At 47.3% G+C, this 25,927-nt stretch overlaps 1 protein-coding gene and 1 long non-coding RNA gene across 2 annotated transcripts in view; one reads left to right on the forward strand and one right to left on the reverse strand.

Annotated features, from left to right (window-relative positions):
- The window catches only part of LOC140426718 (uncharacterized), a 137,817-nt gene extending 134,061 nt beyond the window's left edge, over positions 1-3,756 (forward strand). The window contains exon 3 of the mRNA XM_072511816.1: positions 151-3,756. Within this exon, the coding sequence (XP_072367917.1) occupies positions 151-933 (783 nt within the window). The 3' untranslated portion in view covers positions 934-3,756. The remainder of the gene's footprint in view (positions 1-150) is intronic.
- Positions 3,757-10,859: 7,103 nt separating this feature from the next.
- The window catches only part of LOC140426720 (uncharacterized), a 34,855-nt gene continuing 19,787 nt past the window's right edge, over positions 10,860-25,927 (reverse strand). The window contains exons 2-3 of the long non-coding RNA XR_011948282.1: positions 24,129-24,262; positions 10,860-12,975 (exon numbers count right to left, since the gene is read on the reverse strand). This is a non-coding gene — a long non-coding RNA (uncharacterized lncRNA). The remainder of the gene's footprint in view (positions 12,976-24,128; positions 24,263-25,927) is intronic.

Below are 25,927 nucleotides of genomic sequence, written 5' to 3' on the forward strand. Positions count from 1 at the left end.
ACAGGCACATAATTTCCAATACACAAGCTGCATCTGTTGTACTACCTGTAACACAAGGACAGCCACATGGCAGAGAAACCATTCAAGTGTGAGGTATGTGACCGAGCCTTCACACAAAAATCAGTTCTCGTGAACCACCGGCGCGTTCACACGGGGGAGAAACCTTTCAAGTGTGAGTTGTGTGACCAAGCCTTCGCAAACTCTTCAACGCTCGTGTATCACCGACGGATTCACACTGGGGAGAAACCATTCACATGTGACGTGTGTGACAAATCCTTCTCCAAAGCATGGAACCTCCGCAAGCATCAACGCATTCACACCGGGGAGAAACCGTTCACTTGTGAAATATGTAACAAATCATTCTCGCAGTCATCGGCCCTCCGTGTGCACCAACGTTTTCACACAGGGGAGAAACCATTCAAGTGCGAGATGTGTGATAAATCATTCTCACAGTTACCAAACCTCCACACTCATCAACGCAGTCACACAGGGGAGAAGCCATTCATGTGCAAAGTCTGCAACAAATCCTTCTCAAATTCTTCTCACCTCCGCACACACGAACGCATTCACACAGGGGAGAAGCCGTTCACATGTGAAGTCTGCGGAAAATCATTCTCACGATCATCAACACTCCTCGACCACCAACGCACCCACACAGGGGAGAAACCATTCACATGCGGGATTTGCAACAAATCATTCTCACGGCCAACGACCCTCCTCGAACACCAATACATTCATACCGGGGAGAAACCGTATACCTGCGAAGTGTGTAACAAATCATTCTCGGACTCATCGACTCTCCTCGTGCACCGACGCATTCACACAGGAGAGAAGCCATTCACGTGCGTGGTGTGTGATAAATCGTTTTCACAGTCAGCAAAACTCAGGAAACACCAGCGGATCCACACAGGTGAGAAGCCTGTCAGCTGTTAGGCTTGTGAGAAAGCTTTCACCCACTTTTCCAATCTCCTGAAACATTAACATATTCACAGAGGAGAAATTATCGTGTCTGAGGTGTCTTGTCAAATCAATCTCACACTTCCTGAACCTCTGTCCATATCAAGGTATTCACACAGGGGTGGAGTTGGTTAAGTATGAGATGTGACCAACGCTTTCACAGATATCAGCAGCTCCCTCCACCATCAGGCAACCACATGGGGAAAAACCCTTCAAACAGGAGGTTTGCGATAAAACGTTTGTCATGTCAATGAAGACTCCTGAGACACCAGAGGATTTACACAGAGGAGAAACCATTTGGCTGTAAGATTTGTTACCAAACCTTCACAGTCATTGAACCTTTGCCAACAACAAGGCTTTCATGTGTGAGGTGTACAACAAATTCTTATCAAATTCATTGCACCTCCTGCTGCATCAAAGGACCCCTAAAACGTGATGTTCGTAATGAAGCTTCTGTGACATCTTTGACCCACCTGGGACACCAGAGGGATTCACAGGCAGAAACTCTTCAGGTGGGATGTTTGTGATGAAGATTTCACCCACTCCTTCAATCTCCTGCGCAATGATGAGAAACCATTTGGGTGTGAGGTGTGTGACAAGTCTTTCACACAGTCAGCGTATCCATCCAAAACCCGATCACTGTGAGTTCTATAATCAAAGCTTCACACATTTGCCAAACCCATGATGACCGTAAGAGGAGTGGTCAAAACTGAATTTCTTAATTTGCCTCTCCAGGTTCGGCTCTGTGGATTTAGGAGGATGAAGGAATTTTCTCAATGTCTTTGTTTAACCATTTATGTTTTTTAAACAAAAGGTGTTACATTTTTATTATTGAGTTAAAACCCACCCAAGCAAGGATAGCAACTTTTTTTAAAAAAGGAAAACCCCTGTTTCTGTAACATTCAGGACTCACATTCACACACTGATACGTCTGTACTTCGGTTAATATATTTTAAATGTTGCCGCAGTTTATATATTACTTGACAGACGTTGAATCTGAGCTTTTTGCATGAAGTAAATTCTCTTTATTCAGTTTGTTTCAGTATTTTTTACTTGCAATACAGAGTCTCTGAGTACTGAGTTGAATGTAATACACATTATAGCTCTAAATGGTTCTTCTAATTAAATACAGAAAGTTGAAAATAAAACAAAATAGCTGTTCAAAGCGAAATTGCAGGAAAGTAGCTTCAGAGATTAAAGTAAGTGATTCCAGAATGGATTGTTCAAACAGGCACGTATTTTTTTTAAAGATTATTGCTGTCACTAATGTCTCTCCCCTTTCTGGCTGTGATTGGGTGAAAGTTCTTTCATAGTTAATTCAATTCGATATGTATTTGTCCATCAAATTTTGAATATGGGGTGAAAACAGCCCAGAAACTGTAACCTTGGTCTGTCTAGGAGGTTCATTATCTTGATTATTCTCATGGGAAACAGCATCTCTCACTGCCTGGTCAAGAAGCCATTTTAAATCTTGGGCCATTTATTCCTTTAATTTGTAATATACTAAAAGGTAGATTCTATCACACACGCACAAGGATGCAAAGTTTTACCAGTTATACTGGAGGTAGTTTTGTTTTCAGCCAAATTAAAAGTCAATACCTGAAGGTAAAAAGAATGTTCACGGTTTATGAGTTATTTGCTGGTCAAAATTCCAAAGGCTGATTTGAAGTCCATGTAACTGTAATCTGTAATTTCTTTTTTTCAGAAATCAAGGCGTTTTCCCGTGAAGTTCCCATCAATGGAAACTCGCTGGGCTGGATTCTCCGCTGTCGGGATTCTCCGTTGCGCTGGTAGCGCACCCATGCCCGGGGATTTCCCGATGGTGTGGGGCTGCCCACAATGGGAAACTCCATTCGCTGGCTGGCGAGCTGGAGAATCCCGCTGAAAACTGGGGCGGAGAATCTCGCCCCTATCTATGTGCTGTATTTTTAGGCTGTGCAGATAGGGCTTTAATTTAAGAGTGACATGGGTCTTTGCTGCTTCATTGGCAGTATTTCCAGACCACGAGCTTAGTAGCGGTACAAAAGATATTGCAAAATGGTTACTTGTCACATGACCTCCTGTACCCACAATGATTTAAGAAAAGGTTACCTATCCTGAGAGTGCAGAGTTTTAGCTGATCTTGCGATGGATGGCTAAACCAGTTGTGACCAGTAATGCTCATATGTTCACCCCTTTGGATTTGAGAAGGATGGTGAACCAGGAAGGAAAAGAATAAAGGCAATTTTGGGTACAAGGGTCTCGAAGTTGGATTATGAGGTAGTGATTAAACCAGATTGATGGCTCCAGAAGCATTGTGATGAATGCAGAGTCAGAGGGCAGAGAGTTGGCAATTAAATACGTGTGTTAGTAAAGTGAGCCAGCTCTCAGGACTGGGTATGGAATAGAATCGGACCCGGTGAGTATGGGGTAGAATCGAACCCTGCTTTCGTTGGTGAATTATAGATGGATCCTCTTCAGCTGACGGATGTTTGGCTAATACCATGGGTAATATTTGTGAGGACATGGGAGGAGTACGATCCTGAGTAAGGTGAGGGAGTGTGGGTGAGTCTCTACAGACCTGAGTTCCCTCAGCCCTTCATATCTTGATGTAGTCACAATGTGATATGTTCACTTTACACTCTTCAGTTCACGTTCTGGAAAAGATCTTGAGCAATTTCAAATGCTTTGTTATTTTGGTTGATTTGGAGTTTGGTATGAGCTGAATTTGTGTTGTAGTTTATCTGTTGTTTTTCTGTTTTATCAATCTTCTGTATAGATCTGTAACTCACAATAAATTCATTTTTTAGTTCAAACCAATCTACCTGATTCGTCAGCATAATGTGTTCCTATTCACTGAAACACTCTGGAACCGACAGTAAGCGTCCTGCACAACATGCATTAGTCAATGTACACTTGGCTGGTACACTTTCTCCAACAATGGGGGCGATCTACTGTATCTCACTTTAAAAGGCATTCACACTCCGCCTCTTTCCACTGATGAACATCTACAGAGTGAGTCAGGGTGTATGTACAGTATCACACCTCCAGCATGTGGCTAAGAGCTAGTCTGGTTCAGTCAGACAGAGTAACCACACTTAGGTTAGCAGAGAGTCGAACTCATCGAGAACTGTGCTACTGGTTCAATAAATCAGATTGAACTAACTTCAAGGTCTGGAGTAGCTTTTGGTCAATGCTGCATCCAGTTGCAGCCTGTGTTATCCCATCATGATATCAGGAGACTGCTTAATCTAGGTGGTTTACCTCAGTCCATTCCGTGACAACCAGCGAATGTATCCAAACACCATGGAGAAGATTCAGGCTCCTCACCAGCTCAGGACCTCCGGCAATCTCAGTGCCAACTGACGGACATTCAAGCAAAAGTTTCTGCTGTACATCGAAGCTTCAGACCTCGTGGGTGCGTCTGATGCAAGGAAGATCGAGCTTCTCCTCTCAACAGCGTGTGATCAAGCCATCGAACTCTTCAACTCTTTTCACTTCACCAAAGGCCAGGACAAGATAAAGTTTCAGACCATCCTGGACAAGTTTGACAGTCACTAAAGTGGACACCAATGAAATCGTCGAGCGCTATTTTTAAACAGCGTCTACAAGGTAAAGATGAATCTTTCAACTCCATCTTAATTAACCTCCGCCTGCTAGTGCTGTCCTGCAACTTTGGTGATATTGCTGACTCCGTGATCAGAGACCAAAACGTTTTTGGAGTTCACTCTGATCCTCTGAGAGAGCAGCTACTGAAAATCAACCATATGACCCTGCCAGTCGCGATTGAAACATGCACAGTGCATGAGCACGCCAAAAATCGCTATGCCCAGTACAAATCGGCTGAAAATGAGAAACTTGCCTCCCACGAAGCAGAGTGTGTGCAGGCCATCTCCCGGATGCAGCGCCTCAGCATTGATGAAAGCGGCCATTTTGCCTGCTTTTCCCGGGGCCCCACGCATGCGCGATGTGAACGGGATAACGAAGCACCCGACACCCGCACTGCCCATGTGAGACGACATGCGGAGCATCAGGACGCCGACATCATGACGTGCTCGAACTGCGGCGACGCCCACCTAAAGAAAAACTGCCCTGCAAGAGGCAGGCGATGTTATAAACTGTGGGAAGCTGTAGAAGCCAGGTATTTTGAATACAACTAGTATAGGTAAAAGAGAGCTGTTTAAGCATAAATATTAAGCCCCAGTTTTAAATACCCATTTATACAGCGTAATTCACTTTTACTGAGGTCCGTTGTTCTGGCAAATGCATATTTTCAAAGTCAGTGTGACATTAAAACAGCACAGTTGCAAGACAATTTGACACTGCTTGTGCTAATTGTCAAGGACAAGGACTGAATACCATAGCAACATGAAGGCACCATTGTTCACAATGCAGATAACAGCCAAGTCAGAAAAGCTAATGTTGCACATTGAAGATGTACGGCATGCCATCAAATCAAATGTGTTTGAGTCTAACCCAAACCAATTAGGATTATATTGGGGTGTGATTAGATGACTTAAGACAGATATGAAAGTGTATAACTGAAAAGTTTCCGCCCGCCATTTTAGTTTTTTGTCTTTTGGGGGTTCTGTCTTTGATTCTGTCAGTCTGTGTCAGTGATGTAGTGTACTTTTGACTTTGAGTTTGAGTTTAGCTGAAGATTAGCTCTCTCTCTTCATGTTTCATTGCCAGACTTTGACCTCTTAAAAGTTACTTTCGAGCTGTCTGCCTAAGCAAAAAAGATAATGTCTGTAATTCTCTGAAAGCTTCGAATTGTCTACGAATTGCCTTTTAAATGACTTTCAAATTGTAATCAAGCAACTACAAATAAAACAATTCTTTTTGGCATCTGAGAAGTTTTAACTGAAGTTTCTGCTGAGTCCCAGTATTCGCAAAGTGCTACTGGTAACCGAATAGCAGAAATGATATAAATTCCTTCAACTTTACACAGTTGAATAATACTAGGAATCCAACAACTTGGCATAGTCCAGAAATATTACAAATCTTACAACTTGTCGTATTGCGCCAGGACTTTGATTCATCAACTAAGCTTCCCCCAAACTTGGCGTAGTTCGGCAGGTTAAGATCCCTTCAAATTAAAGATTCTCAACAATTGGCGAGCCAGCCAGGAGATAACATTCTTTCAAATACAAGATTCTAACATTGGCGAGCCAGCCAGGAGTTAAGATTCTTTCAATTACAGATTCCTACAGAAGCCTGGACATTATGCAGCCTTGTGCAGGTCTGCACCACCAGTCAGGGGTCAGCGTTCCCAATTCCGAAGACGGCCCGTTCAGAGTGTGCAAGAACGATTACAGGATTCTGATCCTGGCAGCACAACGGATCCAGAGGAAGAATGCCTGGACTCCGCCTACTGTGTGGGCATCATTACCAAATGTGAATATTCCACATCCAACTCATCACAACTTCAATCCATCCTCGCTGTGGATTCTGCGGACGAGTGGCGTGCCGTGATGCAGGTCAACCACTGCTCCATCCAGTTGAAGCTGGACACAGGTGCTTCTGCCAACCTCCTCTCACAGGCAGATTTCAAACGCATCAAGAAGTCCCCCAAGGTCCTTCCAGCAGCCTGCAGGCTCATGGACTACAACGGAAATGCCATCACGGCACTGGGATCCAGCCATCTACTCGTCTCTAACCGGAGCACACATGCTCAGTTACGTTTTGAAATTGTCAAGCCAGACAGGGCATCCCTACTTGGCGCGCATGCCTGTAAGCAGCTGAACATCGTGAGCAGGTTTACGCAACCACATCCTCCAATGAGGATCTTCAGGCCGGCATTGACGACATCCTCGCTCAGTATCCGGATGTGTTCGACGTTGGGGCAGCACGTTAGCATTGTGGATAGCACAATTGCTTCACAGCTCCAGGGTCCCAGGTTCGATTCCGGCTTGGGTCACTGTCTGTGCGGAGTCTGCACATCCTCCCCCTGTGCGTGGGTTTCCTCCGGGTGCTCCGGTTTCCTCCCACAGTCCAAAGATGTGCAGGTTAGGTGGATTGGTCATGATAAATTGCCCTTAGTGTCCAAAATTGCCCTTCGTGTTGGGTGGGGTTATGGGGATAGGGTGAAGGTGTTGACCTGGGGTAGGGTGCTCTTTCCAAGGGCCGGTGCAGACTTGATGGGCCGAATGGCCTTCTGCACTGTAAATTCTATGATAATCTAAGAGATCGATACAAGATTCCGCTACGACCTGATGCCAAGCCAGTGGTCCACACACCACACCGGGTCCCGGGTCCGCTGAGGGAGCGCCTGAAGGCATCATTTCCAAGGTAACCGAACCGACTGACTGGGTCAGCTAGATGGTATGTGCCAGAAAGCCTTCGGGAGACCTGCGCATTTGCATTGATCCCAAGGATCTCAAGAATATAATGCGTGAACACTACCCCATTCCGAAGTGGGAGGAACTCACCAGTGAGATGGCACACGCACGTTTTTTTACCAAGTTAGATGCGTCACATGTATTTTGGCAAATCCAGCTGGATGAGTCCAGCATAAGGCTCTGCACCTTCAACACACCGTTTGGCATATCCTGCCATAATCGCATGCCGTTTGGCATTGTCTCGGCATCGGAGATCTTTCATCGCATCATGGAGCAGATGATGGAGGGCATTGAAGGGGTTCATGTGTACGTGGACGGCATCATCATATGGTCCACGACCCCTGAAGAGCATGTCTCCCGTCTCCAGCAGCTTTTCCGCCGCGTCCATGCCAATGGCCTGAAGCTGAACAGGTCTAAATGTTGCTTTGGTATGTCGACACTCAAGTTCCTAGGTGACCAGATCTCTCAGCAGGTCGTGCGCCCGGACACAGACAAGGTCAAGGCCATCGAAGCCATCAAGGTCCCTGAAGACAAGAAGGCGGTGTTGCGCTTCCTGGGCATGGTCAATTTTCTGGGTGAGTTCATCCCAAATCTGGCCTCACACACCACAGCCCTACGAAACCTGGAGTGGCAAGCAGCACATCAGGCAGAGTGGCTGGAGCTGAAAGCGAAGCTCACCACTGCACCCGTCTTGGCATTTTTCGACACCGCAGAGAGACAAAGATCTCAATAGATGCGAGCCAGAATGGCATCGATGCGGTGCTGCTTCAATGCGATGACACTTCATCCTGGGCACCGGTAGCCTACGCATCGAGGGCCATGATGCCCACCGAAACACGGTATGCGCAAATAGAGAAGGAATGCCTGGGTCTTCTCACTGGAATTCTCAAGTTTCACGACTATGTCTACGGCCTGCCGACGTTCACTGTCGAGACGGATCATAGGCCTCTGGTCCACAAGGACCTGAACGACATGACGCCTCGGTTGCAGCGCATCCTCCTCAAACTCAGAAGGTATGACTTTGACTTAGTGTACACGTCTGGCAAGGAGCTCATCATCGCTGATGCATTGTCTCGTTGCATCACATTGCCTAGTGAACCGCTGGAAATCATCCAGCAGATTGAATCACAGGTGCAGCTGTGTGCCAGCACCCTCACGGTGTCTGATGAGAACATAGAAAAATACAGCAGAGAACAGGCCCTTCGGCCCACGATGTTGTGCCAAACCTTTGTCCTAGATTAATCATAGATTATCATTGAATTTACAGTGCAGAAGGAGGCCATTCGGCCCATTGAGTCTGCACCGGCTCTTGGAAAGAGCACCCTACCCAAAGTCAACACCTCCATCCAACACTAAGGGCAATTTTGGACACTAAGGGCAATTTATCATGGCAATCCAGCTAACCTGCACATCTTTGGACTATGGGAGGAAACCGGAGCACCCGAAGGAAGCCCACGCACACACGGGGAGGATGTGCAGACTCCGCACAGATAGTGACCCAAGCCGGAATCGAACCTGGGACCCTGGAGCTGTGAAGCAATTGTGCTATCCACAATGCTACCGTGCTGCCCTTAAGAACAAATAAATCTACACTATATCATTTTACCGTAATCCATGTACCTATCCAATAGCTGCTTGAAGGTCCCTAATGTTTCCGACTCAACTACTTCCACAGGCAGTGCATTCCCACTACTCTCTGGGTAAAGAACCTATCTCTGACATCCCCCTATATCTTCCACCATTCACCTTAAATTTATGTCCCCTTGTAATGGTTTGCTCCACCCGGGGAAAAAGTCTCTGACTGTCTACTCTATCTATTCCCCTGATCATCTTATAAATCTCTATCAAGTCGCCCCTCATCCTTCTCCGTTCTAATGAGAAAAGGCCTAGCACCCTCAACCTTTCCTCGTAAGACCTACTCTCCATTCCAGACAACATCCTGGTAAATCTCTTTTGCACCTTTTCCAAATCTTCCTAAAATGAGGCAACTAGAACTGTACACAGTACTCCAAATGTTGCCTTACCAAAGTTTTGTACAGCTGCATCATCACCTCACGGCTCTTAAATTCAATCCCTCTGTTAATGAACGCGAGCACACCATAGGCCTTCTTCACAGCTCTATCCACTTGAGTGGCAACTTTCAAAGATGTATGAACATAGACCCCAAGATCCCTCTGCTCCTCCACATTGCCAAGAACTCTACCCTTAACCCTGTATTCCGCATTCATATTTGTCCTTCCAAAATGGAAAATCTCACACTTTTCAGGGTTAAACTCCATCTGCCACTTCTCAGCCCAGCTCTGCATCCAATCTATGTCTCTTTGCAGCCGACAACAGCCCTCCTCACTATCCACAACTCCACCAATCTTCGTATCGTCTGCAAATTTACTGACCCACCCTTCAACTCCCTCATCCAAGTCATTAATGAAAATCACAAACAGCAGAGGACCCAGAACTGATCCCTGCGGTACGCCACTGGTAACTGGGATCCAGGCTGAATATTTGCCATCCACCACCACTCTCTGACTTCTATCGGTTAGCCAGTTCGTTATCCAACTGGCCAAATTTCCCACTATCCCATGCCTCCTTACTTTCTGCAGAAGCCTACCATGGGGAACCTTATCAAATGCCTTACTAAAATCCATGTACACTACATCCACTGCTTTCCCTTCATCCATATGCTTGGTCACCTCCTCAAAGAATTCAATAAGACTGGTAAGGCAAGACCTACCCCTCACAAATCCGTGCTGACTATCCCTAATCAAGCAGTGTCTTTCCAGATGCTCAGAAATCCTATCCTTCAGTACCCTTTCCATGACTTTGCCTATCACCGAAGTAAGACTAACTGGCCTGTAATTCCCAGGGTTATCCCTAGTCGCTTTTTTGAACAGGGGCACAACATTCGCCACTCTCCAATCTCCCAGTACCACCCCTGTTGACAGTGAGGACGAAAAGATCATTGCCAACGGCTCTGCAATTTCATCTCTTGCTTCCCATAGAATCCTTGGATATATCCCGTCAGGCCCGGGGGACTTGTCTATCCTCAGGTTTTTCAAAATGACCAACACATCTTCCTTCCTAACAAGTATTTCCTCGAGCTTACCAGTCTGTTTCACACTGCCCTCTCCAACAATATGGCCCCTCTCATTTGTAAATACAGAAGAAAAGTACTCGTTCAAGACCTCTCCTATCTCTTCAGACTCAATACACAATCTCCCGCTACTGTCCTTGATCGGACCTACCCTCGCTCTAGTCATTCTCATATTTCTCACATATGTGTAAAAGGCCTTGGGGTTTTCCTTGATCCCACCCGCCAAAGATTGTTCATGCCCTCTCTTAGCTCTCCTAATCCCTTTCTTCAGTTCCCTCCTGGCTATCTTGTATCCCTCCAACGCCCTGTCTGAACCTTGTTTCCTCAGCCTTACATAAGTCTCCTTTTTCCTCTTAACAAGACATTCAACCTCTCTTGTCAACCATGGTTCCCTCACTCGACCATCTTTTCCCTTCCTGACAGGGACATACTGTTGTCTTTTAAAATCTTTCCTACTTCAAGACTGTGAAGAAAACAACTTTACAACTCTGTTTCGAAATAAATAACTTTGTCTTTATTGACCAAAGTCTGCATGCTACAGGTTAGAGAGAGAGAGAGCTGTTAAGGTAAACCTGCTCATTCTTTCTCAAGCTCGCAAAGACATGGAGAAAACGTTCAATATTTATACAAAAGCTGTATCATTTTACAAAAACAGACCTTGTTCAAAAATGTCAATACAGTCATAACTTCCGATCAAACATGTTGTCATGGAAAGACCCTGACTCGGCTTATTTGCAGTATTTTGTCTTTAGAGGGTTTAAGACGTAGTCCTATTTTGTTTTTACCTCTGCCCTCATGATGCCTTGACGCAGATGGACCTAGGTCATGAGGAGGTTGTGTTATTAGGACATTCCGAGATCGTGGCTTTGTTATCAGGTTTTAATAAGGTCAGGCACTATTTTCCCTCTTCTGGCCTTGTATGATACAATTATGTGGATTCTTAGCTTTGTCTAGTTTGTCAGGGTCTGATCTTGGCACTTAGCTGACACAGCTGTCTCACACTTGGTTACATAAGTTGGCTATTTTTCCCATCATGCTATTGCTGAGTTTGTACACTTTCACATTCCTTCCTGTTGTCCCATCAGGACAACCACTCAATTTGTTCAAATAGGGATATTCAGGAGACGGGTATAAATACATTGACACAAGCATCCAAGCAATCCTATTGCTAATAGTAATAATATGAAGGCCTGAAAGATCCAATCGAACAATCCGTGTCCCAGCCAACCTAACCAACCTGGTGGGTTATAATCGTGAAATTCTTGGCCAATTTCTTGAAGTTGATCCGCCTGTCTTCTTATATGGTCAGCTAGGTTGGTAATATTTTCAGAGGCATCTGGGATATAAGTACAGCATTCCTGACCTATAATGGCACACGTTCCTCCCTGCGAGGCTAACAGATAATCCAGAGCCATTCGGTTTTGTAATGCCACAGTCCGGACAGCCACCAGCTCAGCCGAGACCTCGGCTAGTGCCCGTCCGGTTGCCCTGGATTCTGCTGCCGTTATGTTCGACAGTTGTTCCAATGCCGAGGCCATAAGGATCAGTTCGTTTGCTGCCTTGCCTGTTCCGTATTGTGGAAAGGCGATCATAAAGAACTCCTCGGTTTTACTAATGGTCCTCCTGATTCGTGAGGAGTGCTGTTTAAGGGAGAGTAGGTGGTGCATGCAGGGTACGACATGTCCTAGATAACAGGACCCTGTCCAATTTCTGGGAAGCCAGGAGTATGCTTTAGTGCCACATATGAAATAGGTCCCGTTATAGGCCGTAAAATTCTCAGCCATTGTCATCCAGGGTACCTGGGAATTCTGCGTCCATGAGCTATTTGATGTTTTATTCCACACCCTGGACCAATCAAGAACAAACATACCCTTGTTGGAGATGTTTGGTATCGGTCCCTGCCATTCAGTTGTAAGATTACACCTACTCTGCCCCATTGATGGTCCTTCTCCTGATTTACTAAAACATAGGGATCCTTGCGCAGTGCTCGATGGGATGGCAAGGGCAGGGGGATTCGAAACATGGGGATATCCAGGTTGATACCAGGCTAAAAATCTAGTCATCCCGTAGCCAGCCGATTTCCAAATTTTCATATCTCCACCGAACCCCTGTGTTCGGTTTTGACGCAGTATCCACTCAACTGTTTCTGCTAAGTGGAATGGGAGTGATTGGAGAGGTAGCCCCTCCTTGGAATGGATGGGGATACGGGTACAAACCCAACAGTTACTTACATTCAATCTGTCAGCATAAATATATGACATATATAGAAAGCTATTAGCACGCAGCTCTTGGTCAGTTTGTTCGCCTACTGTCGAATGGCCATTAAGACCAATTAGTCCAAATAGTCCAAATGTGATAATGAAGATCCTCATTCTGCGTCCTCGTTGGGGCTGAAACCAATCTTCTTACAATCCGATAGGTGTACCCAACTCGAACGTCCTTCGAGTTTAACGGCAGTCGGTGTAGTCAGCAATACTTGAAAAGGGCCGCTCCAGCGTTGCCCTAACTTCTCTCCCAATTCTTTATCAGCACGTAGTCTCCTGGTTTGACTACTGGATATCGAGGGATCTTTGTTCCGGCTGCTGCTGGGAGATGGGCCTGTTTTACCTGAGAGTGGAGAAATTTTAAAGAAAATGTTAATTGCTTCAAATAACTCAGCATTTTATCTCCCATAACGTGGAGGTCTACTCCCTCTAGGGGTTCTTCTTGGGCATCCCAGGGAGTCCTCATTGGCCGACCGTAGACTATCTCTGCAGCTGACAGTCCGGACCGCGAATGTGGAGTAACCCTCATGTGAAACAGTGCCAATTTAATCCAGTTTCTTCGGTCAATTTAGATAATTTTTCTTTTAAGGTCCCATTTGCTCTTTCTACAATTCCTGCTGCCTGTGGATGATACGCGCAGTGCAGTTGTTGTTTAATTTTGAGTGCTTCGCATAATTCAGAATTGATTCGAGCCACAAAATGTGTTCCATTGTCTGAGCTCATCATTCTGGGAATCCCAAATCGGGGAATAATTTCTGTCAATAGTAATTTTACCACCGTATGTGCAGTACAGTTGGTGGTGGGGAAGGCTTCAATCCATTTACTAAATACATCAATGATCACTAAACAATATTTATAACATTGTACTTTAGGTAATTCAATAAAATCAAGCTGTATGCAGGCAAAAGGACCATCTGGCAAGGGGGTTGTTCCGGGAGGGCATTTAATGCCTTTACCCTTATTATTTTTCATGCAAATAAGACATCGATCCAGCCGCATTTGTGCTGCTGTATTCAGATCTGGGTGCCACCAAGTTTTCAAAAGTAGCTGTACCATTCCCTCCTTGCCAAGATGTGTACAAGAATGCAAATAATCAATAAGTATCGGCAATAACAAATCTGGAACACAAACTTGACCTACTGGGGTAAGCCAGAGGTTTTGTGTCAACGAGTGCGAACACCCCATTGACTTCCATAGTGTGCGCTCAGAATCAGAGGCGTCCCTCTGTAACCTTTGAATTCAGCTAACTCTGGCATGCCCTTTTTTGCTAGAATAGGTAGCTGATTTAGAGCCTGTGTACCCCCTGCGGGAACAATCATAGGGGCTGATGCAAACGCTGCCTTAGCGGCTGAATCAGCACGGGCGTTTCCTAATTGCACAGGAGTGTCCCCGGAAGTGTGCGCAGCACATTTAATGATAGCCAATTGACGAGGAAGTTGAATAGCAACGAGGAGATTTTTAACCCAAAGAGCATTTAGAATGGGAGAGCCTGCAGAGGTAAGGAATCCACGTTGCTGCCAGAGGCGGCCAAAATCGTGGGTGACACCAAAAGCGTACCTAGAGTCTGTGTACACTTTGGTGTCGCACTTTGGTCTTTGGCCAGAACACAAGCTCTAGTAAGGGCGAATAGCTCAGCTTTCTGTGCCGAGACTGGAATCTGGAAAGCAGCTGCTTCCAGAATGTCAGTGTCTGTAACAATGGCATATCCCGATTGCGGGACACCCATTTGGGAAATAGAAGAACTGCCATCAACATAAAAAGTGAGATCAGGATTATCAAGAGGGTGGTCAGTTAAATCGGAACGAGGTGCGGTAAGGAAGTGATTCCTAAGCAAACAATCATGTGGTGGATCAACAAGTACATCAGGGGGATGTTCGAGGAATGCTGCGGGATTTAAAGTGGAACAGTAATGGAAAGACAGATATGGGTTCTGTAATAGTGAGACCTCATATCGGCTCAAGCGGGCCTGTGTCAGATGCTGGGTCTGCTGAGATGTAAGGAGAGCCACAACAGAGTGTGAGGTATACACATGCACGGGCTGATGAAGGGTTAAATTAGAGGCTGCCTGAGCTAACACATGTACAGCAGTGAGAATTTGAGTGCAGGGGGGCAAACCATAAGCTACTGGATCCAATTTAGTAGAATAATAGGCAACCGGACGGCGTTGGTCACCATGTTCCTGTGTCAAGACACCCGTGGCACATAGGTCAAGGACATTAACATACAACTGGAAGGGCCTGTCATAAAGAGGTCGTCCTAGAGCCGGGGCGGAAGCCAGCGCGTTCTTGAGAGTAACAAAAGATTGCTGTGCTAAATCGGGTAGTTCAAACTTAAGGGGTGAATTCTGGGAGGAATAAGGTGTAAGCTCCTTGGTATGAGCAGTAACATTCGGAATCCATTGTCTGCAAAAGTTCACTAAACCTAAAAAGGCTCTCATCTGCTTTGGTGAGGTAGGAAGTGCGGTTTGCAAAATGGGAGTAATACGATCCTGTGTAAGGGAACGTTCAGTAGCGCTTATCAGAACGCCCAGAAATTTAACCTGCCTCTGTCCTTTGTGTACTTTATTAGGTGGTATTACATATCCCCAGGAATGGAGACGGGTGAGCAGATAAATGGAGTCGCGTTCGTTAGAAGCAAAGTCAGGGCTAGCACGGATTAAGTCATCGACATACTGTATAATAGTAGATTCCCCCGGGGGTGTCAAAGTAGCTAATTGGGAGTGCAGTGCCTGTGAGAAGAGTGTCGGTGAATGAATGAAACCTTGCGGTAGCCTAGTCCAAGTGTACTGGTGCCCTTTGAATGTGAAGGCAAACAAATACTGGGATTCAGCGGCAAGGGGTATCGCAAAAAAGGCGTGTTGTAAGTCCACAAGGGTAAAGACAGCTGCCTCAGGCGGGATATTACTGAGGATTGTAGCCGGGTTAGTGACCAGGGGATGCAAGGGTTCAAAGATCTGATTGATACGGCGGAGGTCCTGGACCAAACGCCATTCAGACGGCCGCCCAACCTTAGGAACCGGAAGAATAGGAGTGTTACAGGGCGATTGGCACGGAACCAAAATTCCCTGTTGAAGGAAGGACTGTATCATGCTGGAGATTCCTTCCTCAGCGTCAGGGCGAATAGGGTACTGAGAAATGGAGGGCAGGGGCACACCGGACTTAACCTTAATGAGAACTGGAGGCACATTAGTAAGACCAACTTCGTGTTTGGACGCAGCCCATAAGTCTGCAGGAATCTCTGGGGATGGGGAACGGTTGGTCCGATGGTGGTTCAATGTACCATCAACACAAAAGGGCTGTGAAAAATACTGTAACGTGCCTTCAGAGAAGGTCTGTCGTCCAGTATAAAAAGGATCACATTTTCCTTGGAGGGTAGCAACCAGAAAGCCCAGTGACCTGGCACTGTAGCCTGCATTGACAGTGAGGGTAACGTGAGGTGCCACTAGACCAGACTGTTTCCAGAATACGAGGGGCACTTCAACAAGAAATGCAGAGCCCTCTTTTCCCTCAGCATGAGCGATGAAAGTAACCGCCACCGTGGACCCGAGGGAGTCCTGGTAGATGGTCTCCAAATCGGGCGAGCACCGTGGTCATTGCAAAGGGTCGCGTGTGGATGAGGAACATGCAAGGGAGGTGAAAAATTGGAGGGATCAAAATCAACGGACCACCATTGGGGAGTGAAAAAAAGGGGTAAATTTCGAGGCTGGACTTGTGGAGCCGTGGAGATCGTGACGCCGTCGTCAAGGCAAACAATCTCAACTTGTAAGGGACATAACAGATCACGGCCAGCAAGATTAACACCGAGGGTACGCGTGACAGTGAAGGGAATACAACATTGACGGTCATTAAATTGAACCAGAAGGGGTTTCGTGAGTTGGTATGTAGCCCCCTCACCCATAAAACCAGAAAGTTCCACATATTCGTCTGAGAGAGGAAAACAATACTGTTTAACTAACGTCAAATTCAACGTAGAAGCAGTTGCCCCTGTATCAATGAGGAAGGGGAACTGCTTCGCTGGACAAACTCCGACTTTATTTTGGGTGTAGAAGGGTCCCTTCCGAAAGCTTCTCTGTCACGGCCATTGCTCCAGTAATAAGAGATAGCACGTCGCATGTGGGATTTGGAGCTATCAGACCAATCCATATTATTAGTTTTAATACTGGTTGCTAGGCGGTCAGGCACGACCTGCATAAGCAGCGCATTGAACTGGGGAGATTTCAAGCCCGCATTAAAAGTCTCATCACCGGAATAAAGAGTGTAAATTCCACAAAAGCGGTCAAAAAATTCAGGACCCTCCTCCTCCTTAGGAGTGGGTGTACAATCAAGAATTTTGGAGATATCTACAGGTTTACGGAGAGCACGCTTAAGTGCTGGGAACATTAAAGCGAGTTGAGCCTCATCTGATGGATTGTTGGTTTTAAATGCATCCCATGTGGTTCCATGATCCCCTAATTCTCGTTTCCATTTCTCACCTAAATCTGGGGGAAGGGATGAAAAAATAAGGGAATACTGATCCCTAGGGGTAGCACCATACACAGTCGCAGTTCTCCTCAGATATTCCGTAAAGCCCTCTGGGTCCGTTTTATGTGACGGACAGTGAGCCATGATCAAACAGAGCTCCTGAGGTTTAAAAGCCTGCCATGTCTCAATAAATTGGTCGTCGTCATCAGTCGATCGAGGGTTAACGAGACGTCGGATTGGAAAATTTCCAGGGGGAGGCGGTGGTGGAAAAGGCTCCTCTACCGGTGCTGCTGTACTGATAGTTAATTCTTGGAAAGCCTGATTAACAGAGGCAACGGGCTGATAGAGGAAGGTGGTTGGTGCTTTTGAGCGAGTGCGTGTTGCAATGGGAGTAATAGGAGCAGGGAGATTATCGGCAGCAAGATTGTTACAAGGGGGAGGGTGAGAACGGGGCTGCCGCACCGTGGAGCTGGGAAGAGGTGGCCATGGGGGCATCGTGGGATTTAATTCCTCCTCCTCCTCCTCTGTATCAACCGAATAGGAAAACAACGGCATGCCAGAGGTAGTGGGAGGATCCTCCTGATTTTTAATCTGATGGGATATTCTGACCTGCTTACCACCTGATCCAGTATTATCCCCCCCTTGATTCTTAGGATCTTTCCTGTCCCATAGTTCACATTCAAATTTCAACGTTTCCCAGTCTTTGGTTTTCCGTCTTTATAATCAGCAATCCCTCTCCTACGTGCATTGTCCCTCCAACTCATTAACCTTTTTTTTTTTTATAAATATTTTATTGAAAATTTTTGGTCAACCAACACAGTACATTGTGCATCCTTTACACAATATTATAACAACACAAATAACAATGACCTATTTTATAAACAAACAACAAAAAAAATGAATAAATAATAAATAACAAAAATGAAAACTAACCCTTATCACAAGTAACACTCTCCAAAAATATAATTTAACAGTCCAATATATAATTATCTGTAGCAACGACCTATACATATTATACAGTATATATTAACAACCCTGAGAGTCCTTCTGGCTCCTCCTCCCTCCCCCCTCCCACCCCCCCCCCCCCCCCCCCCCGATCCTGGGCTGCTGCTGCTGCCTTCTTTTTTCCATTCCATCTATCTTTCTGCGAGGTATTCGACGAACGGTTGCCACCGCCTGGTGAACCCTTGAGCCGACCCCCTTAGAACGAACTTAATCCGCTCTAGCTTTATAAACCCTGCCATGTCATTTATCCAGGTCTCCACCCCCGGGGGCTTGGCTTCTTTCCACATTAACAATATCCTGCGCCGGGCTACTAGGGACGCAAAGGCCAAAACATCGGCCTCTCTCGCCTCCTGCACTCCCGGCTCTTGTGCAACCCCAAATATAGCCAACCCCCAACTTGGTTCGACCCGGACCCCCACTACTTTTGAAAGCACCTTTGTCACCCCCATCCAAAACCCCTGTAGTGCCGGGCATGACCAAAACATATGGGTATGATTCGCTGGGCTTCTCGAGCACCTTGCACACCTATCCTCCACCCCAAAAAATTTACTGAGCCGTGCTCCAGTCATATGCGCCCTGTGTAATACCTTAAACTGAATCAGGCTTAGCCTGGCACACGAGGACGACGAGTTTACCCTGCTTAGGGCATCTGCCCACAGCCCCTCCTCGATCTCCTCCCCCAGCTCTTCTTCCCATTTCCCTTTTAGTTCATCTACCATAGTCTCCCCTTCGTCCCTCATTTCTCTATATATATCTGACACCTTACCATCCCCCACCCATGTCTTTGAGATCACTCTGTCCTGCACCTCTTGTGTTGGGAGCTGCGGGAATTCCCTCACCTGTTGCCTCGCAAAAGCCCTCAGTTGCATATACCTGAATGCATTCCCTTGGGGCAACCCATATTTCTCGGTCAGCGCTCCCAGACTCGCGAACTTCCCATCCACAAACAGATCTTTCAGTTGCGTTATTCCTGCTCTTTGCCACATTCCATATCCCCCATCCATTCCCCCCGGGGCAAACCTATGGTTGTTTCTTATCGGGGACCCCCCCGAGGCTCCAGTCTTTCCCCTATGCCGTCTCCACTGTCTTCAAATCTTCAGTGTAGCCACCACCACCGGGCTTGTGGTGTAGTTCCTCGGTGAGAACGGCAATGGGGCTGTCACCATAGCCTGTAGGCTAGTCCCCCTACAGGACGCCCTCTCCAATCTCTTCCACGCCGCTCCCTCCTCCTCTCCCATCCACTTACTCACCATTGAAATATTAGCGGCCCAATAATACTCACTTAGGCTCGGTAGTGCCAGCCCCCCCCTATCCCTGCTACGCTGTAAGAATCCCTTCCTCACTCTCGGGGTCTTCCCGGCCCACACAAAACCCATGATGCTCTTTTCAATCATTTTAAAAAAAGCCTTCGTGATCACCACCGGGAGGCACTGAAACACAAAGAGGAATCTCGGGAGGACCACCATCTTAACCGCCTGCACCCTCCCTGCCAGTGACAGGGATACCATATCCCATCTCTTGAAATCCTCCTCCAATTGTTCCACCAACCGCGTTAAATTTAACCTATGCAATGTGCCCCAATTCTTGGCTATCTGGATCCCCAGGTAACGAAAGTCCCTTGTTACCTTCCTCAACGGTAGGTCCTCTATTTCTCTACTCTGCTCCCCTGGATGCACCACAAACAACTCACTTTTCCCCATGTTCAATTTATACCCTGAAAAATCCCCAAACTCCCCAAGTATCTGCATTATTTCTGGCATCCCCTTCGCCGGGTCTGCCACGTATAGTAGCAAATCGTCCGCATACAAAGATACCCGGTGTTCTTCTCCTCCTCTAAGTACTCCCCTCCACTTCTTGGAACCCCTCAACGCTATCGCCAGGGGCTCAATCGCCAGTGCAAACAATAATGGGGACAGAGGGCATCCCTGCCTTGTCCCTCTATGGAGCCGAAAATATGCAGATCCCCGTCCATTCGTGACCACGCTCGCCATCGGGGCCCTATACAACAGCTGCACCCATCTAACATACCCCTCTCCAAAACCAAATCTCCTCAACACCTCCCACAAATAATCCCACTCCACTCTATCAAATGCTTTCTCGGCATCCATCGCCACTACTATCTCCGTTTCCCCCTCTGGTGGGGCCATCATCATTACCCCTAACAGCCTCTGTATATTCGTGTTCAGCTGTCTCCCCTTCACAAACCCAGTTTGGTCCTCGTGGACCACCCCCGGGACACAGTCCTCTATTCTCATTGCCATTACCTTGGCCAGGATCTTGGCATCTACATTTAGGAGGGAAATAGGTCTATAGGACCCGCATTGTAGCGGGTCCTTTTCCTTCTTTAAGAGAAGCGATATCGTTGCTTCAGACATAGTCGGGGGCAGTTGTCTCCTTTCCTTTGCCTCATTAAAGGTCCTCGTCAATACCGGGGCGAGCAAGTCCACATATTTTCTATAGAATTCGACTGGGAATCCATCCGGTCCCGGGGCCTTTCCCGCCTGCATGCTCCTAATTCCTTTCACCACTTCTTCTACCTCGATCTGTGCTCCCAGTCCCACCCTTTCCTGCTCTTCCACCTTGGGAAATTCCAGCCGATCCAAGAAGCCCATCATTCTCTCCCTCCCATCCGGGGGTTGAGCTTCATATAATTTTTTATAAAATGTCTTGAACACTCCATTCACTCTCTCCGCTCCCCGCTCCATCTCTCCTTCCTCATCCCTCACTCTCCCTATTTCCCTCGCTGCTCCCCTTTTCCTCAATTGGTGTGCCAGCAACCTGCTCACCTTCTCCCCATATTCGTACTGTACACCCTGTGCCTTCCTCCATTGTGCCTCTGCAGTGCCCGTAGTCAGCAAGTCAAATTCTACATGTAGCCTTTGCCTTTCCCTGTGCAGTCCCTCCTCCGGTGCTTCCGCATATTGTCTGTCCACCCTCAAAAGTTCTTGCAGCAACCGCTCCCGTTCCTTACTCTCCTGCTTCCCTTTATGTGCCCTTATTGATATCAGCTCCCCTCTAACCACCGCCTTCAACGCCTCCCAGACCACTCCCACCTGGACCTCCCCATTATCATTGAGTTCCAAGTACTTTTCAATGCACCCCCTCACCCTTAGACACACCCCCTCATCTGCCATTAGTCCCATGTCCATTCTCCAGGGTGGGCGCCCTCCTGTTTCCTCCCCTATCTCCAAGTCTACCCAGTGTGGAGCGTGATCCGAAATGGCTATAGCCGTATACTCCGTTCCCCTCACCTTCGGGATCAACGCCCTTCCCAGCAAAAAAAAGTCTATTCGCGAGTAGACTTTATGGACATAGGAGAAAAACGAGAACTCCTTACTCCTAGGTCTGCTAAATCTCCACGGGTCTACACCTCCCATCTGCTCCATAAAATCTTTAAGTACCTTGGCTGCTGCCGGCCTCCTTCCAGTCCTGGACTTCGACCTATCCAGCCCTGGTTCCAACACCGTATTAAAATCTCCCCCCATTATCAGCTTTCCCATCTCTAGGTCCGGAATGCGTCCTAACATCCGCCTCATAAAATTGGCATCATCCCAGTTCGGGGCATATACGTTTACCAAAACCACCGTCTCCCCCTGTAGTTTGCCACTCACCATCACGTATCTGCCCCCGTTATCCGCCACTATAGTCTTTGCCTCGAACATTACCCGCTTTCCCACTAATATAGCCACCCCCCTGTTTTTCGCATCTAGCCCCGAATGGAACACCTGCCCCACCCATCCTTTGCGTAGCCTAACCTGGTCTATCAGTTTCAGGTGCGTTTCCTGTAACATAACCACATCTGCCTTAAGTTTCTTAAGGTGTGCGAGTACCCGTGCCCTCTTTATCGGCCCGTTCAGCCCTCTCACGTTCCACGTGATCAGCCGGGTTGGGGGGCTTCCTACCCCCCCCCCCTTGTCGATTAGCCATCCCCTTTTTCCAGCTCCTCACCCGGTTCCCACGCAGCTGTATCTCCCCCAGGCGGTGCCCCCCCGCCCATCCCCTCCCATACCAGCTCCCCCCTCTCCCCAGCAGCAGCAACCCAGTAATTTCCCCCTCCCACTTCCCCCGCTAGCGTAATTACTCCCCCCATGTTGCTCCCAGAAGTCAGCAAACTCTGGCCGACCTCGGCTTCCCCCCGTGACCTCGGCTCGCACCGTGCGACGCCCCCTCCTTCCTGCTTCTCTATTCCCGCCATGATTATCATAGCGCGGGAACCAAGCCCGCGCTTCTCCCTTGGCCCCGCCCCCAATGGCCAACGCCCCATCTCCTCCACCTCCCCTCCTCCCCCCATCACCACCTGTGGAAGAGAGAAAAGTTACCACATCGCAGGATTAGTACATAAAACTCCTCTTTCCCCCCTTTTTAACCCCCCTCTTCGTCCCCCACATTCGCCCCACCACTTTGTTCAAACGTTCTTTTTAATAGCCCGCTCATTCCAGTTTTTCTTCCACAATAAAAGTCCACGCTTCATCCGCCGTCTCAAAGTAGTGGTGCCTCCCTCGATATGTGACCCACAGTCTTGCCGGTTGCAGCATTCCAAATTTTATCTTTTTATGAAGCACCGCCTTGGCCCGATTAAAGCTCGCCATCCTTCTCGCCACCTCCGCACTCCAGTCTTGATAAACGCGGATCACCGCGTTCTCCCATTTACTGCTCCGAGTTTTCTTTGCCCATCGAAGGACCATTTCTCTATCCTTAAAACGGAGGAATCTCACCACTATGGCTCTGGGAATTTCTCCTGCTCTCGGTCCTCGCGCCATCACTCGGTATGCTCCCTCCACCTCCAACGGACCCGCCGGGGCCTCCGCTCCCATTAACGAGTGCAGCATTGTGCTCACATATGCCCCGACGTCCGCTCCCTCCGCACCTTCAGGAAGACCAAGAATCCTCAGGTTGTTCCTCCTTGCGTTGTTCTCCAGTGCCTCCAACCTTTCCACACATCGTTTCTGATGTGCCTCATGCGTCTCCGTCTTCACCACCAGGCCCTGTATGTCGTCCTCATTCTCGGCTGCCTTTGCCTTCACGACCCGAAGCTCCCGCTCCTGGGTCTTTTGTTCCTCCTTTAGCCCTTCGATCGCCTGTAGTATCGGGGCCAACAGCTCTTTCTTCATTTCCTTTTTGAGCTCTTCCACACAGCATTTCAAGAACTCTTGTTGTTCAGGGCCCCATGTTAAACTGCCACCTTCCGACGCCATCTTGGTTTTTGCTTGCCTTCCTTGCCGCTGTTCTAAAGGATCCACTGCAATCCGGCCACTTTCTCCTTTTTTCATCCGTATCCAGGGGGGATTCCCTTCTGGTTTACCGCACAGTGTTTTTAGCCGTCAAAATTGCCGTTGGGGCTCCTATCAAGAGCCCAAAAGTCTGTTTCACCGGGAGCTGCCGAAACGTGCGACTCAGCTGGTCATCGCCGCACCCGGAAGTCCCTCCAACTCATTAACAAGGACAGTTTAAGTCGTCTGTCTGATTCTTTTTGCCATTTGGTAATTAATTTCTTCCATTTGGCTCCGGCATTCCGAGACCAAATGGCTGTCTCTGCCGCGGTGCAGTTTTCTAAATTCCAGGTACCACCTAGTGGTCAAATTTCAGATCCGAATTTCTTATTTAAAGCTGAAGACAAGAGGCGTCAATTGCGTTCCTTATCAGGGAACATGGTGCACATAAAAAGCAAGGGAGAATTGTCCTCCATTTTGTCCAGGCTCTGGCCCATGACTTTTAAGGAGTGGGAAAAAAATTAAAAGAGAGAGAGAAGAGAAAAAAAATGGGGAAAAACTGCCTTGTGAATTTAAAAGTCAAAAATCCAAATCTGGTCCCTGGCCTAGCCAAGCCTGTGTATCCCTGTCCTGGGGAAAAAAAACAAGAGCAGGTGGTCCCTGACCTTAGGCTTTGAACGACAACCGGGTCCCAGACCCTAAGAACATTACTCACAGTCAAATTTAGATTCGAACACCGTCACCTGTCAGCGTTATCCATCAGGGACGCGGGGTCACAGCACCGATCCAAGAGAGAGAGAGAGACCAAGGTTAAAGCTTACCTTGTTGCGCCGTCCGTCTCCGCTCTCCGGGTTCGTGCTCGATCACTTGTTCGGTCCCCCACGGAAGCCACTCAGGGTATTGGTGAGGGATCGCAGCGCCACTGTCGTCTTTTAAAATCTTTCCTACTTCAAGACTGTGAAGAAAACAACTTTACAACTCTTTTTCGAAATAAATAACTTTGTCTTTATTGACCAAAGTCTGCATGCCGATGGCTACAGGTTAAAGAGAGAGAGAGCTGTTAAGGTAAACCTGCTCATTCTTTCTCAAGCTCGCAAAGACATGGAGAAAACGTTCAATATTTATACAAAAGCTGTATCATTTTACAAAAACAGACCTTGTTCAAAAATGTCAATACAGTCATAACTTCTGATCAAACATGTTGTCATGGAAAGACCCTGACTCGGCTTATTTGCAGTATTTTGTCTTTAGAGGGTTTAAGACGTGGTCCTATTTTGTTTTTACCTCTGCCCTCATGATGCCTTGACGCAGATGGACCTAGGTCATGAGGAGGTTGTGTTATTAGGACATTCCTAGATTGTGGCTTTGTTATCAGGTTTTAATAAGGTCAGGCACTATTTTCCCTCTTCTGGCCTTGTATGATACAATTATGTGGATTCTTAACTTTGTCTAGTTTGTCAGGGTCTGATCTTGGCACTTAGCTGACACAGCTGTCTCACACTTGGTTACATAAGTTGGCTATTTTTCCCATCATGCTATTGCTGAGTTTGTACACTTTCACAATACATATCAAGGACACGTAGTACCTGTTCCTTGAACAAGTTCCACATTTCACTTGTGTCCTTCCCTGACAGCCTATGTTCCCAACTTATGCACTTCAATTCTTGCCTGACAACATCGTATTTACCCTTCCCCCAATTGTAAACCTTGCCCTGTTGCACGCACCTATCCCTCTCCATTACTAAAGTGAAAGTCACAGAATTGCGGTCACTATCTCCAAAATGCTCTCCCACTAACAAATCTATCACTTGCCCTGGTTCATTACCAAGTACTAAATCCAATATTGCCCCTCCTCTGGTCGGACAATCTACATACTGTGTTAGAAAAGCTTCCTGGACACACTGCACAAACACCAGCCCATCCAAACTATTTGATCTAAAGAGTTTCCACTCAATGTTTGGGAAGTCAAAGTCACCCATGACTACTACCCTGTGACTTCTGCACCTTTCCAAAATCTGTTTCCCAATCTGTTCCTCCACATCTCTGCTCCTATTGGGGGGCCTAAAGAAAACTCCTAACAAGGTGACTGCTCCTTTCCTATTTCTGACTTCGACCCATACTACCTCAGTAGGCTGATACTCCTCGAACTGCCTTCCTGCAGCTGTTATACTATCTCTAATTAACAATGCCACACCCCACCTCTTTTACCACTCTCCCTAATCTTGTTGAAACATATAGATGTTACCCAGGGACCTCCAACAACCATTTCGGCCCCTCTTCTATCCAAGTTTCCGTGATGGCCACCACATCGTAGTCCCAAGTACCGATCCATGCCTTAAGTTCACCCACCTTATTCCTGATGCGTCTTGCGTTGAAGTATACACACTTCAACCCATCTCCGTGCCTGAAAGTACTCTCCTTTGTCAGTGTTCCCTTCCCCACTGCCTCATTACACGCTTTGGCGTCCTGAATATCGGTTACCTTAGTTGCTGGAAAACAAATCCGGTTCCCATTCCCCTGCCAAATTAGTTTGAACCCTCCCGAAGAGTACTAGAAAACCTCCCTCCCAGGATATTGGTGCCCCTCTGGTTCAGATGCAACCCGTCCTGCTTGTACAGGT

The sequence above is a fragment of the Scyliorhinus torazame genome, chromosome 7 (genome assembly GCF_047496885.1).
Source record: "Scyliorhinus torazame isolate Kashiwa2021f chromosome 7, sScyTor2.1, whole genome shotgun sequence".
Classification (NCBI taxonomy): domain Eukaryota; kingdom Metazoa; phylum Chordata; class Chondrichthyes; order Carcharhiniformes; family Scyliorhinidae; genus Scyliorhinus; species Scyliorhinus torazame.